Genomic DNA, 13,455 nt, shown 5'->3' on the forward strand with positions numbered 1-13,455 from the left:
TGTGACTGAAAAGGCCAAAACTGTGAAGGAATGCAGATACAAAGGATGTCTGAATTTGTGGCACAGAAGATTAGGTCATAGAGATGCCAAAATATGTCATGCTGAAAAGTAGGATTTGGTAAAGTACGATTTGTAAATTCAAATTCAAATTCAAAAAGTGGGATTTGGTAAATTCAGTCCCCTGCAGCACTGAATCAAAGTGTGCATGCTGTATAAGAGCAAAAGCAACATGACCTGCTTTTCTTCCATGCAAAGAAAGAAAAACACTACATCATTTGGATCTCATTCATAGTGATGTTTGTGGTCCTATACAAGTTAAGACATCAGGAGGGAATAAATATGTTCTTACTTTCATTGATGACTATTCTAGATACACATATACATACCTGTTAAGTGAAAAGGGACAAGACTAAAAGAATATGTGGCAAGAGTGAGCAACAAGTTTGGGAGAAAGCCACAGATCCTACGCACTGACAATGGTAGCAAATACACTGGGAACGATGTTATAAGATTCCTAAAGGAGGAGGACTTTTTCTTATACTCCGGAGCAAAATGGAGTGGAGGAAAGAAAGAAACCTTCTCTTATTAAAATGACCAGATGCATGCTTGTAGATGCTGGTTTGGCTACTAAATTTTGGGGAGAGGCAGTGATAACTGCTACTTACCTGCAAAACAGATTGCCAACAAAGGCCACAGGAACAATGCCACATGAGTTATGACATGGCAACAAGCTCACTTTGAGTCATATAAGAGTGTCTGGATCTAAAGCATACACCTATATACCAAAAGAACCAAACTCAACTGTAGATCTGAGGAAGGAATACTTGTTGGCTATTCCATATGATGTAAAGGATATAGGATTTTAGATCTTGTTGCAGAAGCAATTAAAATATGTAATGTAGCATAGTGTGCCGTCGAGTTGATGTCAACTCCTGGTGACCACAGAGCCCTGTGGTTGTCTTTGGTAGAGTACAGAAGGGGTTTACCATTGCCATCTCCCACGCAGTATGAGATGCTGCCTTTCAGCATTTTCCTATATCGCTGCTGCCCAATATAGGTGCTTCCCATAGTCTGGGAAACATATCAGTGGGGATTCGAACTGGCAACCTTCTGCTTGTTAGTCAAGCATTTCCCTGCTGCGTCACTTATGTAGCATACTTCAGTGAAAATAAAAAACCAACCACTAGTGAACTGCCAAACTTACAGCCCAGTTTTCAGTTAGAGAAAGAATCAAGGCAATATGACCAAAGGAAGGATCCACTGTAAGTCTTACACCTGGCAGCGATTAAACAGAAGAGGATGCTGATGACGAACAAAGGGTATGGTGCTCAACATGACAAAATAAAGGAGTCCCACCTAAGAAACTTTCCTACATTGCAAAAGGAGAAAGGTTTCAAGAACCAAGCACGTGGAAAGAAATTGATAACTTACATGCAACTGAAGCACAAAACTGGAAGGAAGCTGCAAGAGAAGAAATGGAATAATTGCACAAAAATAACCCATGGACACTCACAGAGCTTACCTGAGGGAAGAAAGACTGTGGGGTGCAAGTGGATTTTTAAAACTAAGCAAAATGCAGAAGGAGATGTCCAGTGTTACAAAGTGAGACTGGTGGCAAAGGGATTCTTGCAAATATATGGGGAAGATTATGATGAGACATTTGCTCCCCTTGTAAAACACACCTCAGTAAGGACACTCCTAAGCACTGCAGCAGCAAAGAAAATGCAAGTGGATCACATAGACATTACAACTGCATTTCTTCATGGAGACCTCTAAGAATATATTTATATGTAGCAGTCTCCAGGATTTGTGGAAACAGGTAAAGAAAAAAACTTGTATGTAAGCTGCAGAAAAGTATTTATGAACTAAAGCAGGCTGCAAGAGCCTGGAATGTCAAATTAAACCAGTTGCTAGTCAATTATTATTATTACTTTTACATTTATATCCTGCTCTTCCTCCAAGGAGCCCAGAGCGGTGTACTACATACTTGAGTTTCTTTTTCACAACGACCCTGTGAATAGGTTAGGCTGAGAGAGAAGTGACTGGCCCAGAGTCACCCAGCAAGTATCATGGCTGAATGGGGATTTGAACTCGAGTCTCCCCTGTCCTAGTCCAGCACTCTAACCACTGGCAATGAGGGATTTACCTAAGGAAAGGCTGACCCTTGCCTGTACTCAAGGCTCAAAGATAACAGATGGACCTATATACTTCCATTGAAGGTATGATCATTTGTTATGAAAATAAAGGACAGCCTTGAAATAATAAAGCACCTGAATAGTGAGGCTGAAGGAAAAGAACTTGGGCCTGTTTCACAGTCTTGGGATCAGTGTTCTCATTTTTTTTCATCTGTGTGCAGAATGAATTTTGTTCTGGGCAGCAGTATCAAGGCAGTATGTGTGCACATGCATTCAGAGTGGGGCAAGGTGATGTTCACATGATTAGTAACTGAAAAATAAAAGATTTAAAACCACTCTTTGAATTTGCCTTCAGATAAACAAATGAAAGCTGGCAAAATTAAGGGAATGTGTAAATAATCAAGCAATATTCTAGCAGCAGATCTGAAGAGCTATTTCTCACTGCTTTTTCTGATGTTATCCCAGTCACCTTAAGTGGCGCAGTGGGAAAATGACTACCAAGCAGAAGGTTGCCACTTTGAATCCCTGCTGGTACTATATCAGGCAGCAGCAATATAGGAAGATGCTGAAAGGCATCATCTCATACTGTGTGAGAGGAGGCAATGGTAAATTCCTCCTGTATTCTACCAAAGAAAACCACAGGGCTTTGTGGGTGCCAGGAGTCGAAATAAACTTGACAGCAGACTTTATCTTTACCCCAATAACAGTTTTCAGAGCTGGAAGAGCAAAACCCTGCTCCTACGGTATATCTACATTTTGTGCGTGTGCATGCAAGCTTTAGTTTCTTAAACAGCAACTTCAAGATTAGAGCTCATCCCTCAGTTACCTGAAATCAGCCTTTTGTACTGTGCAAGGGGTGAGTAACTTCCCTAGGGAGCAAGAGGTTGCTGGTTCGAATCCCCGCTGGTCTGTTTCACCAGACTATGGGAAACACCTATATCAGGCAGCAGTGATATAGGAAGATGCTGAAAGGCATCATCTCATACTGCATGGGAGATGGTAATGGTAAATCTCTCCTGTATTCTACCAAAGAAAACCAGGGACTTTGTGGGCGCCAGGAGTTGACACCGACTCAATGGCACAACATTACTTTGCTGCAGTGTTGCATCCTTTCTTGACCAGCATTCCCAGGAAAAAAGCAAATTTGCCTTATATTTGGTGAAGCAAGAACAACACACTTTAAAACCCCTTAAAATATCATTTAATCCTATATATTACATACTCAGAAATTTGTGGGTCTAGTTGTTTAACATTCTAGCATCTGAATAAGGAAGGAACCACCAGTGTTGCTATTTGTTGTTGTCACAAGGTCAGGCTTGCTCTAAAAATGTCTGCACAGCGCAAATTGCATGATCCAAACAAGCTTTCCACATCAGCTCTACTTTCTAGTCCCTCAAACGGCTCAAGTCAGCGGGTCCTGACCTGTCGCTCCCGCGCTGCAGCTTTTCTACGCAGCTTACAAGCACGGGCAACCAATGCTGGAAGAGGCAACGTTTGCGAGCGACCCTCCAGTCGGTGACCTGTTTCCAGAACTGGAAGTGTCAAGGCTGAAGTCACTCACCGTTCCTCCTCCATGTCTAAGCAACCGATTTGCTCCTTTTAGACTCGGTCCACCCAAGAGGCGGGAGCAAAACATTGACTCGCGCAAGAGGGAAGAAGGCAACCTAGAACGGGAAGCAGCGAGCGCGGGCAGCAAAGGAGGGGCAAAGAGAAGCGCCAGAGATACTGGATGCGGTGGGGAGAAAGAGGGAGAAGTAGCGCACGCCATTGGCGCAGCCTGTGAACCAATAAGGGGGGGGCGCCCTTTGGAGGGAGGGTGTAACATGCAACGGTCGCTGACCAACCATCGCCGTAGTGTGTAGTCTCGCGCTCCAATGAGCTTTCGGTTCGACCCCCTCCTGTCTCTGATAGCTTCGGGGAGTACGAGAGAGAGAGAGAGAGCGGGGGGGGGGGAGGTTGGGTAAGAGTACAAAGAACCTCTTCGATGTTAGAGCTCCCCCCCTCCCCTTGCTTACTCCTCCTCCTTGCCCCTGTTGGAGCTCTTCCCCGCCCCTAGGAATGGGGGGTCGGTGGTGGGTGAGCGAGATCTGAAGGGTCAGGATTTCTTCATTCCCGCCTGTCAGCCTAAGCGACCTTACAAAACAAACAAACAAAAACCAGCACCAGTACCAGCACCGCCTGAAAACATGGAATACGTTTCGATGAAATAAAATCACCCTCGCTTTCCTGGCGTGACACTAAGCTAAGCCTCCATCTCTCTCTCCCCCCCCCGCCCTTGACACCGCGTGGGGTGGGGGAGTTGGGGTGCGGGGAGCGCCTGTGAGGAAATGGAAGGATCCTCCGGCTGCTCCGCGGAGGAGGAAGGGGAGCTGACCCTTCTCACCGTCAAGCATGAGCTGAAGAATGGTGAGTGGATCAGCCTAAGAAAGAGCGGCTGTTCGCGGAGAGGGGGACACGGCGGGGCGGGAGAGGATGCGGGGAAGGACGGGCGGCGAAGTGCGAGGAGCCCAGTGTCCGCGACGCGACTGGAGGAGGTTAGAGCGGGGTCGGGTCATGGTGGGGCGAGCGGGAGTCTGTTTTCGGCTTGCGTGTCTATGTGTCAAAGTGGAGGAAAGGAGGAAGGGAGGCACTGCTGAGGCGACATGGTTGCGTTTGTGGGGGGGACGACGGAGAAAGCCCCCTTGGAACCCCTCTGGCGTCGCGGGGAGGCCAGGAGGGCAGGCGGAGTGGGTCGCCGTGGGGCACTTCGCGAGGAGGACGAGGCTGTTGTCGACTCGACTGACTGGGGAAGGGGCGGAGACGAAGGCAGAGAGCCGCGGGGCTGGGAGGAGAACGGGAACTGGAGGGCTGGGGAGGAGGAGCGGGAGGCGGCAGCAAGACCGCCGGGGTGGGTGGGTGAGAAGAGGGTTGGAGGAGCAAAGATCGCAGGGAAAAAGAGGGCGGGAGGTATCTGGGAGGAGAGGGAAGACGAATCATTTGAGAGCCACCGCTGACCCCCACTGGGGGAGCTGAGAGTGATGATCCATTAATGCCCTGAGCAGGATGTTTATAACCTATCTGTGAATCTTGTAATTATACAGGTAGCTCTGCAATGGTCCAGGGCATAGCTATTGTTTTACATCAGGCCCTGACGAATTTTCTTTGGATTGAGGAGCCAGCCCCAACAATTTAGTAGCTAGACCAGTGGTGACACTTGACAGAATTACGGGACTTGGTGATGGGCATTGTGAACTGGGAGGGCAATTCTTTTTATTCCTTTTACAAGCAACGCACTTAAAACAGAAATGGGGTTACCTGGGACAAATGGAGATTTTATTAGACAACTCTGTCTTTTAATATTCTAGTCTAGGCGCCTCCCTTAAATTTTTCGGAGCCATGGCTCTCTGGTGCCTGGGATTTGTAAAGTGCTGTTTTAGCTACCTCCCCATTCTTCCATTGCTCAAAAATCTTATTCTCAACATTTCAGTATTGTAATCCTCTTATGCTGCTGTTTGTACACTCTGTTTCTGGTCAGTATAATGTTTAATATCTGCAAAGAAAGCGAATTGCTTCACTCCCACCTTTTGCAATAATATTATGAGCAAATAATTCATGATTCAAACCTCCTTAATAGCCATTTAGCCTAACCATGTTGTGGACAGTTCCAGTCATTTAGTGGAAAATAACCACTGAGCTTCATGTGAGATTTCAGAGGATGAGGTAGTTAATGCAAGAGAGTTATTAAGATTGCCAGTGGTGGCCCCAAAATTTCTGTGTGTCTGAGGCAAGGTGCCAAGTGCTGCTCCTTTTTGTTTGTTCATTCCTCCTCTTTCTTCTTTCAAGCATTGAAAGAAACTTAATTTCTTTCACTAAAGCACACTAAAGTGTGCACTTGATTTAGTGCGTACACAAATTCACTTATCTCCTCCTTTGCAGTGGCAGTAGCTGCCACTGTGCACTGCAGGTACCTCCCTCCTCCCTTGTGCTCTGTTGGAGTGATTATGAAAAGGGGGAGGCCATGGAAATCATAATCAGACTAGTGGTGCCTGAGGGAGGAGGTGGAGGAGGGCCCATGACCCATGCAAAATCATGTGTCAGCAACGAGAGGCGAAGGCGAAGCATTGTTCCTGTGTCAGGAGAGAGATGGGCAGCAGAGGAAGGCACATGAGGTAACAAAGGGCAGCAAAGGGCATTTTGCTGCCATGCTGGCATCTTAGTTTTTTATGGTTTTTAAACTACTGTTTATATACTGCTTTTCAACAAAAGTTTGCAAAGCAATTTACATAGAAAGATAAATAATAAATAAGATGATTCTCATAATAATCTCATATCTGAGGCAAGGCCTTACCTTGCCTCTTTGACAGACTATCCCTGAAGGCTGCAGTCCTACTACTATGAATCGTTACTACTATGAGTATTTATATAAACCCATAAAGGTAGACACCAGGAACAGCCACTGGAGGGATGCTGTGCTGGGGTTGGATAGGGCCAGTTGTTCTCCCTCTGCTAAATATAAGAGAATAACCACTTTTTAAAAGGTGCCTCTTTGCTCAGTTAGCAAAGGTCCTATACACATCCTTTGGCCTTAATGGCTTTGTAATTGAATATTATACATCATTTTTGTTGATAAAGAAATCATGGACAGATAATGAAGAGATAAATACAGTAAATCTCTTGAAACAGTAACAGGGTGGTGGATTGTCTTGATAGCAAAACTCAAGAGAGTGCCATTGGTGCTGGGTACTGCCAAACAGCATCCAACGATTATAAGAGCTTGATATCAATTTTCACAGCTAGGTTAAAACAGATAGTAGGTGGCTATTTTATATTAATAATGGTCGAACAAGTTTTATTCCTGCATGTAATCTGTTTTGTAATACTGAGAAAGTATTGCATCTTATATAATATGTGAAAGAAACAACATTTGCCATGTTTATTTTTAGATGCTGAGAAAGCTTTTAATAAGCTTGAGTGGCAGTTTTGTAGGTCCATCTTAAAAATCACTGATATACAACCTAAAGCAAGATTTTCAGTGAATGGACTCCTCTCAGGTTCTAGTTGGCAATAGCACATGTGAAAAGTTTATTCATATTGCAGTTGATCATATACTAAACATGAGTCAGTGTGATACAACTACAAAAAAGGCAAATGTGATTTTAGGCTAAATGAACAAAACCATAGTTTCCAAGTCACAAGAATTAACAATTCCACTTTCCCCCCACACTAGTCCATTATTAAGTCAGTTCATACAATCGAGAACTGGGTAGGACAGACATCATACCAAGCTTCAGGAGCTGTGTGTGCTCCCGATTTTCAATTGTGTGTGAGCAAACAATTATGTAATAGGAGAGGGGAGTGATCATGTGTTAGAGGGGAACTTGGTAGAACATGCTACCCAGCTCTCATGCTCATCATTTTAAGGATGTAGGATGAAAAGATGCCCTACCCAGTTCCTCTCTCATACACAGTCACTCCACACTTCTCCTAGCTAGTTGTTTGCTCACACACAATTGAAAATTGGGAGCACATAAGAAGATGGGTAGGATGCTTGTCCTACCCAGTTTTTGATCATGTCAACTACATTACTGTCTTGAGTACTGTGCTCAGGGCTGGATGCTGCACTTTAAGAAGGCTGTAGTCAAGTTTGAATGGACTCAGAGGAGGGCAGTTAAGATGGTCAGGGTCTGGAAAACAAGTCCTACTAGCCGACCCGCACAGAGCATCTGTGAGCTCTTTCGAGCCGGCTGTTCCGCCCCCATCCTGTTCCACTCTCTCTTGCCCCCATCCTTCCTGCCCCTCCCCCCTCTCTTTCACCCTCCCCCCACCCCACTCTCGACACAGGCAGGCTGCCCCACTCGCTGCTGCCTCTTGCTCTCGTTGGCCAGATCGGGTGGCGGTGGCCTCCGCCTCCTCATCCGGCAGCCAAGGCTGCCACCCCCGCTGCTGCCTCCTTGCTCGGGACGGCCTGGCCAGGCCGCCCTGCTGCCGCCTCCCAGCAGCCAGCCGCGGCCGCCACCTCCTCCTTTACCAGGATGGCCTGGCCTGGCCAGGCTGTCCCGCCACCTTCGCCTCCCAGTGGCCGGCCGGCTGCCTCCTCCTCCTCCTCCTTACTCAGGACAGCCTGGCCAGGCCAGACCGCCCCACCGCCACCTTCTCTGGCCGTTTTGTGCCCGCTGCCACTTTTTTTTTGTTTCCCCTCAACTCTCACCCAAGCCAGGCTAGAACTCTCGCAGCGTAAGAGTTCTGCTGCCAAACTCTTAAGGACATGCATGCCAGCTAAGAGAAATAAGTATATAAATGAGGAAAGGTTGAAGGAGTTGGTAAGTTTAGCTTATAGAAGAGAAATCTGAGGTCTATTATAGCACTATTCAAATACCTGAAGGGCTGTTGTATAGAATATGGCAAAGACTGTTTTTTTGTTGCCCCAGAGGGCAGAACTCAATATAATTGGTTTAAGTTACAGGAGAGTAGATTTTGATTGAACATTAGGAGAAACTCCTTAATGGAAAGGGCAGTTTGACAGTGGAATCAATTTTCTATGGAGGAGACCTCCCCGGCTCAAGGTCTTCAATCAGAGGCTCAACTGCCCTTTGTTGGGGATGCTTTAGCTCTAGATTTCCTGCGTTGAGCATGTTTCTAATTGTGTAGAACATGAGCCACTTTGGGGAGCAATTCTCACTTCTCTCTCCAAAACAGTAGTGGCCTGTATGAGTGGGTTGGGGCGGGGGAGAAAATGAGCTGCAGGTGTGGCATGTTCCTATTCCCCATGCCGTGGCTGCCTCACTCTCCCTTGCCTCCTACACCACAATGTTAACTCCAGGCGCATCATGCACGAACTGTTCATTCACTCAGTTCCGCAACTTGGGAGAAGAAACAGCCCATGTTTCTGGAGTTAACATTATGGAAGGTGAGGAGAGAGAGAGTGAGGCCGCTAGGGTGGGGAGAGGAGAGTGGGAAGGTGCAGCACCTGTGGCTTGTTTTCTGCATCCCTGCATGGACCACTACTGCTCCAAATATACTTTTGATTTCAGAAATATGTCCTTGTTCCATACTTCTGTGCAGAATGTCAGCCACTTTTGGGTTAAATTATTTAAAATGTACAGTACACTGTATGTGCAACATATGTTACAATAATATGACAAATATCCTATTGATCCATGCCAAGCAAAGAACTCTATATCCTTCCCTGAATGCACAAACAACAACATTGCAGAAGAGAAGGACTCTCATTTAAAATTATGAAAAAAGGGAGAGACCTCTTATTTTGTTTGTCTGGTGGATGGACTGTGTATCAAAGAAACCCATAAAGGAAGGGAAAATGATGTAGTTGAGGAGACTCCATGAGGAATGTTCAATATTGTGCTCTAAGTACTCAGATCTCGTGATTCTATGAAGAAACTGCAATTGACAGTTGTGCAACAGAGTGGAATGAAGCTCTTTTTTGTATCTAATATGTGTAGGGCTTGCAGTTTGCTGAATTTTTTTTTCCTTTTTATAGAGTTTTGAAATACATACCACCCCACAATTGTAATTTCTATATGTGGGATGCCATGAGAAGAGGAAAAATGAAATGCAACCTTTTTCATTCATATCTATATCTATATCTATATCTCCCGCTCTTCCTCCAAGGAGCCCAGAGCGGTGTACTCCTCACAACAACCCTGGAAGAAGAGTCTGCATAAAAACAGTACAAACGTATTGTTGTGCCATAGTTTCAGTACATGAAATGTAATATTTTTCCTTTCAAGATACAATCAGGCATGTTCTTAAACAGCACATTTTGTATAATTTAAATAGTCAAAGTTACTCGTTTCCGAAAAAGTGAATATTAGTTGCCCCTATCTAAGAATGTTGTGCTGGTGGAACAGCTGCTCTGTGTGTAAAAATATTTATTTATTTATTTATTTATTTATGTAACATATTTCTATAACACCCAAACTTGCGTCTCTGGGTGTTTTACAACAGAAAGGTTAAAACATTAATTAAAACAAAATAAATAACAGAAAAGATTGACACATTACAACAATTTAAAATTTTAAAATATTAAAACAATTTAAAACATGATTTAATTAAAAGTCTGGGTGAACAGATGCATCTTTAAAGACTTTTAAAAAGTTGTCAGAGATGAGGAGGCTCTTATTTCAGCAGGGAGTGCATTCCAAAGCTTTGGGGCAGCAGTGGACAAGGCCTGTTCCCGAGTGGCCATCAGACGAGTTGGTGGCAACTGCAGACAGACCTCTCCTAATGATCTCAATGGGTGGTGGTGTTTATTTATTTATTTATTGTTGAATCTATATACCACCTTTCATTAAAACAATCCCAAGGTGGTTTACAGCCAAAAAAAAAAAAAAAAAAAGTAAAAATGACACAATTAAAATATTAAGCTAAAAATATAAAACAAATCTGATTAAAAATTTAAAACACAAGCAAAAAACAAAACAAAATACATAATTTAAATTCCCAGGACCCAAGCTGTTTAGGACTTTATAGGTTATAACCAGCACCTTATATCTTGCCCGGAAACCTATCAGCAGCCAGTACAGCTATTTCAATACAGGAGTAACATGCAGTAATCCAGTCTGGAGGTTACCAGCATATGTACCACTGTCCTGAGGTCGTTTATTTCAAGAAATGGATGCAGCTGGTGTATCAGCTGAAGCTGATAGAAGGCACTTCTGGCCACTGCTTCAACCTGAGACACCAGGGAGAGGCCTGGATCCAAAAGCTCCCCCAGAGTGCGTAACTGTTCCTTCTGGGGAAGTGTGACCCCATCCAGAACAGGCAGATCAAACTCATCTCCTGAGTTTGGACCCCGCAGAATGAGTACCTCCGTCTTATCTGGATTCAGTCTCAGTTTGTTATCCCACATCCAGCCCATTACCGCCTCCAGGCAGGCATTTAGGGAGGTTATGCCCTCTCCCGATGATGCGGACATGGAAAAATAGATTTGAGTGTCATCAGCATACTGATAGCACCCTGCACCAAATCTCCTGATGATCTCACCCAGCGGTTTCATGTAGATGTTAAGCAACAACGGAAACAATACGGACCCCTGAGGGACACCATACAAAAGTTCAGATTTTGTAGAACAACAGTCTCCAAAGGACACCATCTAGAACCTACCCTAAAGGTAGGAGCCAACCACTGCTAAGAAGTACCTCTCACTCCCAGCCCCCTCAGACACTCCAGAAGTATACTATGGTCGATAGTATCGAAAGCCAACAGAGAGACACTCCCTCTGTCAATTCCCAATTGGAGATCATCCATCAGGCCGACTAAGGCAGTCTCCACCCCACAGCCCAACCGAAAGCCCATCTGAAATGGGTCTAGATAATCAGTTTCCTCCAAGACTGTCTGGAGCTAGGAGGCCACTACCCTCTCAGTTACCTTGACTAGCCATGGAAGGTTGGAGACAGGCCTGTAGTTGCTCAGCTCTGAGGGATCCAAGGCAAGCTTCTTCAGAAGTGGTCTAATAATTGCCTCTGAAGACAAGGAAGCATGCTGCCTTCCCTCAGAGAAGCATTTATGATCTCTACCAGGCTTTCTACAACAACCTCCCTGCTGGATAGTATAAGCCATGTTGGGCAAGGGTCAAGAGAACAGATGGTAGGCCGCACTGCTCCAAGCAGCTCATCCACATCCTCAGGAGTCACAAACTGGAACTGATCCAACCGAAGCACACAAGAGGAGTCATTGGACACCTCCACATCAGACACTGATGTAATTGTGGAGTCTAAGTCGGCCCGAATACGAGAGATTTTCCCCACAAAGAATTCATTAAACATGTCACAGTGGGTAATCGATGGTTCCAGATTATGATTCAAGGGAGGAGGGGCACATACTAGCCCTCTCACAACCCTGAACAACTCCGCCGGACATGAACTTGTGGATGCAATCCGGGTAGAAAATAATCGCTTCTTTGCTGCACGTATTGCTTGAGCATAAGTTTTCAAATGCGCTCTATAATCTGTCGGATTCGAGTCGAGTCTTTCTCCACTTGCGCTCTAGTCTACCTCGCCACAGCCTCCGTAATTCTTCCATATACCAAGGGGCCAGTTTTGAAGCAGGTTGGAGAGGACGCTTAGGAGCGATCATGTCTATTGCCCCGGTGAGTTTGCTGTTCCAGTTCTCCACTAGGACATCAACAGGATCACTGGCAGAGCCAACATTAAATCCCGCCAATGCTTCTTGAAATCCTGTTGGATCCAATAACCTTCTTGGGCGGACCATCCTAATAGGTCCCTCACCCCTGTGAAGGTGGGAAGTGGCTGTGAGTCCAACCTTAACCACATAGTGGTCCGTCCATGACAATGGGGAAATCACAGGAGTCCCCACCCATGGAACACTACCCTGATCAGAGTGAAAGACCAAATCAAGCATGTGGCCAGCAATGTGCATCGGTCCCAAGATTACTTGGGATAGGGCCATAATCATCATCGCCGCTATGAATTCCTGAGCCACCCTGGACAGATTTGTCCTGAAATGAACATTGAAGTCCCTTACCACCACAAGCCTGGGGGACTCCAACACCAAGTCCGAGACCAAGTCCGTCAGCTCAGTTAGGGACTCTGTTGAGCAGTGGGACGATCGGTACACCAACAAAAGTCCCAATCTATCCCTGGTCCCCAAACGTAAGTACACACATTCAATATGGCCTGACACTTCCACAGAGATCCTTGTAAGAGAGATGTTATTCTTATAGGCCACAGTCACTTCCCCTCCCTGCCCAAGGTCCTTCACCTGCTCTTCAACAGAAGTACCCTGGAAGGAGAAGCTGGGACCAGACCGGGCCACCAGCCTCCCCCAACCAAGTCTCCATAATACATACCAGGTTGGCACCTTCATCCAGAATCAAATTGTGGATGGTTTCTGATGTTTGTTCTGGACTGATCTGGCATTACAAAGGAGCAAGGTGAGGTTCCAAGGGTAGTTGGCATTGCTCCCCAATGTCGAAGAGCTGGCAGGACAGCTGGAAGGGGAAACAGCTATTAGATTTCCAATTCCCCTTCCCCTGTAATGACCCACTGACCTGCCAACGTTACTTCTTCTGTTCCCCACCACCACTAGAATTGCTGCCCCACAATCAGTGGATATGCCCCCTGTCTCCCCATCTGCAGATAAGCCCAGACACATTATAAACAGGACTAATTAAAACAAAATCACCCAGAACTAATTAAAACAGAAGCCACACTATTAAACACCCACCTACATGCGATTTCTTAGGTCAAAAAGCTGGCCCTCACCCTCGATATCCCTCAAAGTGGCTCCCCCAAAGGGGCAACCCCCTTTGGTGGTGACCCCAACAGTGGCGGGCCCACTGCCACAAGCAGCGTCCCTTTAT

At 45.6% G+C, this 13,455-nt stretch overlaps 2 protein-coding genes across 17 annotated transcripts in view; one reads left to right on the plus strand and one right to left on the minus strand.

The window, feature by feature from the left end:
• DGLUCY (D-glutamate cyclase) overlaps positions 1-4,026 on the minus strand; it is an 89,863-nt gene extending 85,837 nt beyond the window's left edge. The window contains exons 1-2 of one of the 7 annotated variants that reach the window (XM_053270670.1): positions 3,697-4,018; positions 1,432-1,461 (exon numbers count right to left, since the gene is read on the minus strand). In XM_053270670.1, the coding sequence (XP_053126645.1) occupies positions 1,432-1,461; positions 3,697-3,960 (294 nt within the window). In that variant the 5' untranslated portion in view covers positions 3,961-4,018. Of the gene's footprint in view, positions 1-1,431; positions 1,462-2,270; positions 2,333-3,557; positions 3,648-3,696 lie in introns of those variants that run through there. The other 6 variants (XM_053270653.1, XM_053270633.1, XM_053270663.1 and 3 more) reach the window with 6 other exon arrangements.
• Positions 3,957-13,455, plus strand: part of RPS6KA5 (ribosomal protein S6 kinase A5) — a 131,378-nt gene continuing 121,879 nt past the window's right edge. For 5 of the 10 annotated variants that reach the window (XR_008311214.1, XR_008311213.1, XM_053270591.1 and 2 more), the window contains exon 1: positions 3,959-4,541. Coding sequence is in view for 6 of the 10 variants with exons in the window: in XM_053270591.1 (XP_053126566.1) it covers positions 4,463-4,541 (79 nt within the window). In the remaining 4 variants the exon portion in view is untranslated. Of the gene's footprint in view, positions 4,542-13,455 lie in introns of all 10 variants that reach the window. The other 5 variants (XR_008311211.1, XR_008311212.1, XM_053270574.1 and 2 more) reach the window with 2 other exon arrangements.

The sequence above is a fragment of the Hemicordylus capensis genome, chromosome 1 (genome assembly GCF_027244095.1).
Source record: "Hemicordylus capensis ecotype Gifberg chromosome 1, rHemCap1.1.pri, whole genome shotgun sequence".
In the NCBI taxonomy this organism is placed as follows: domain Eukaryota; kingdom Metazoa; phylum Chordata; class Lepidosauria; order Squamata; family Cordylidae; genus Hemicordylus; species Hemicordylus capensis.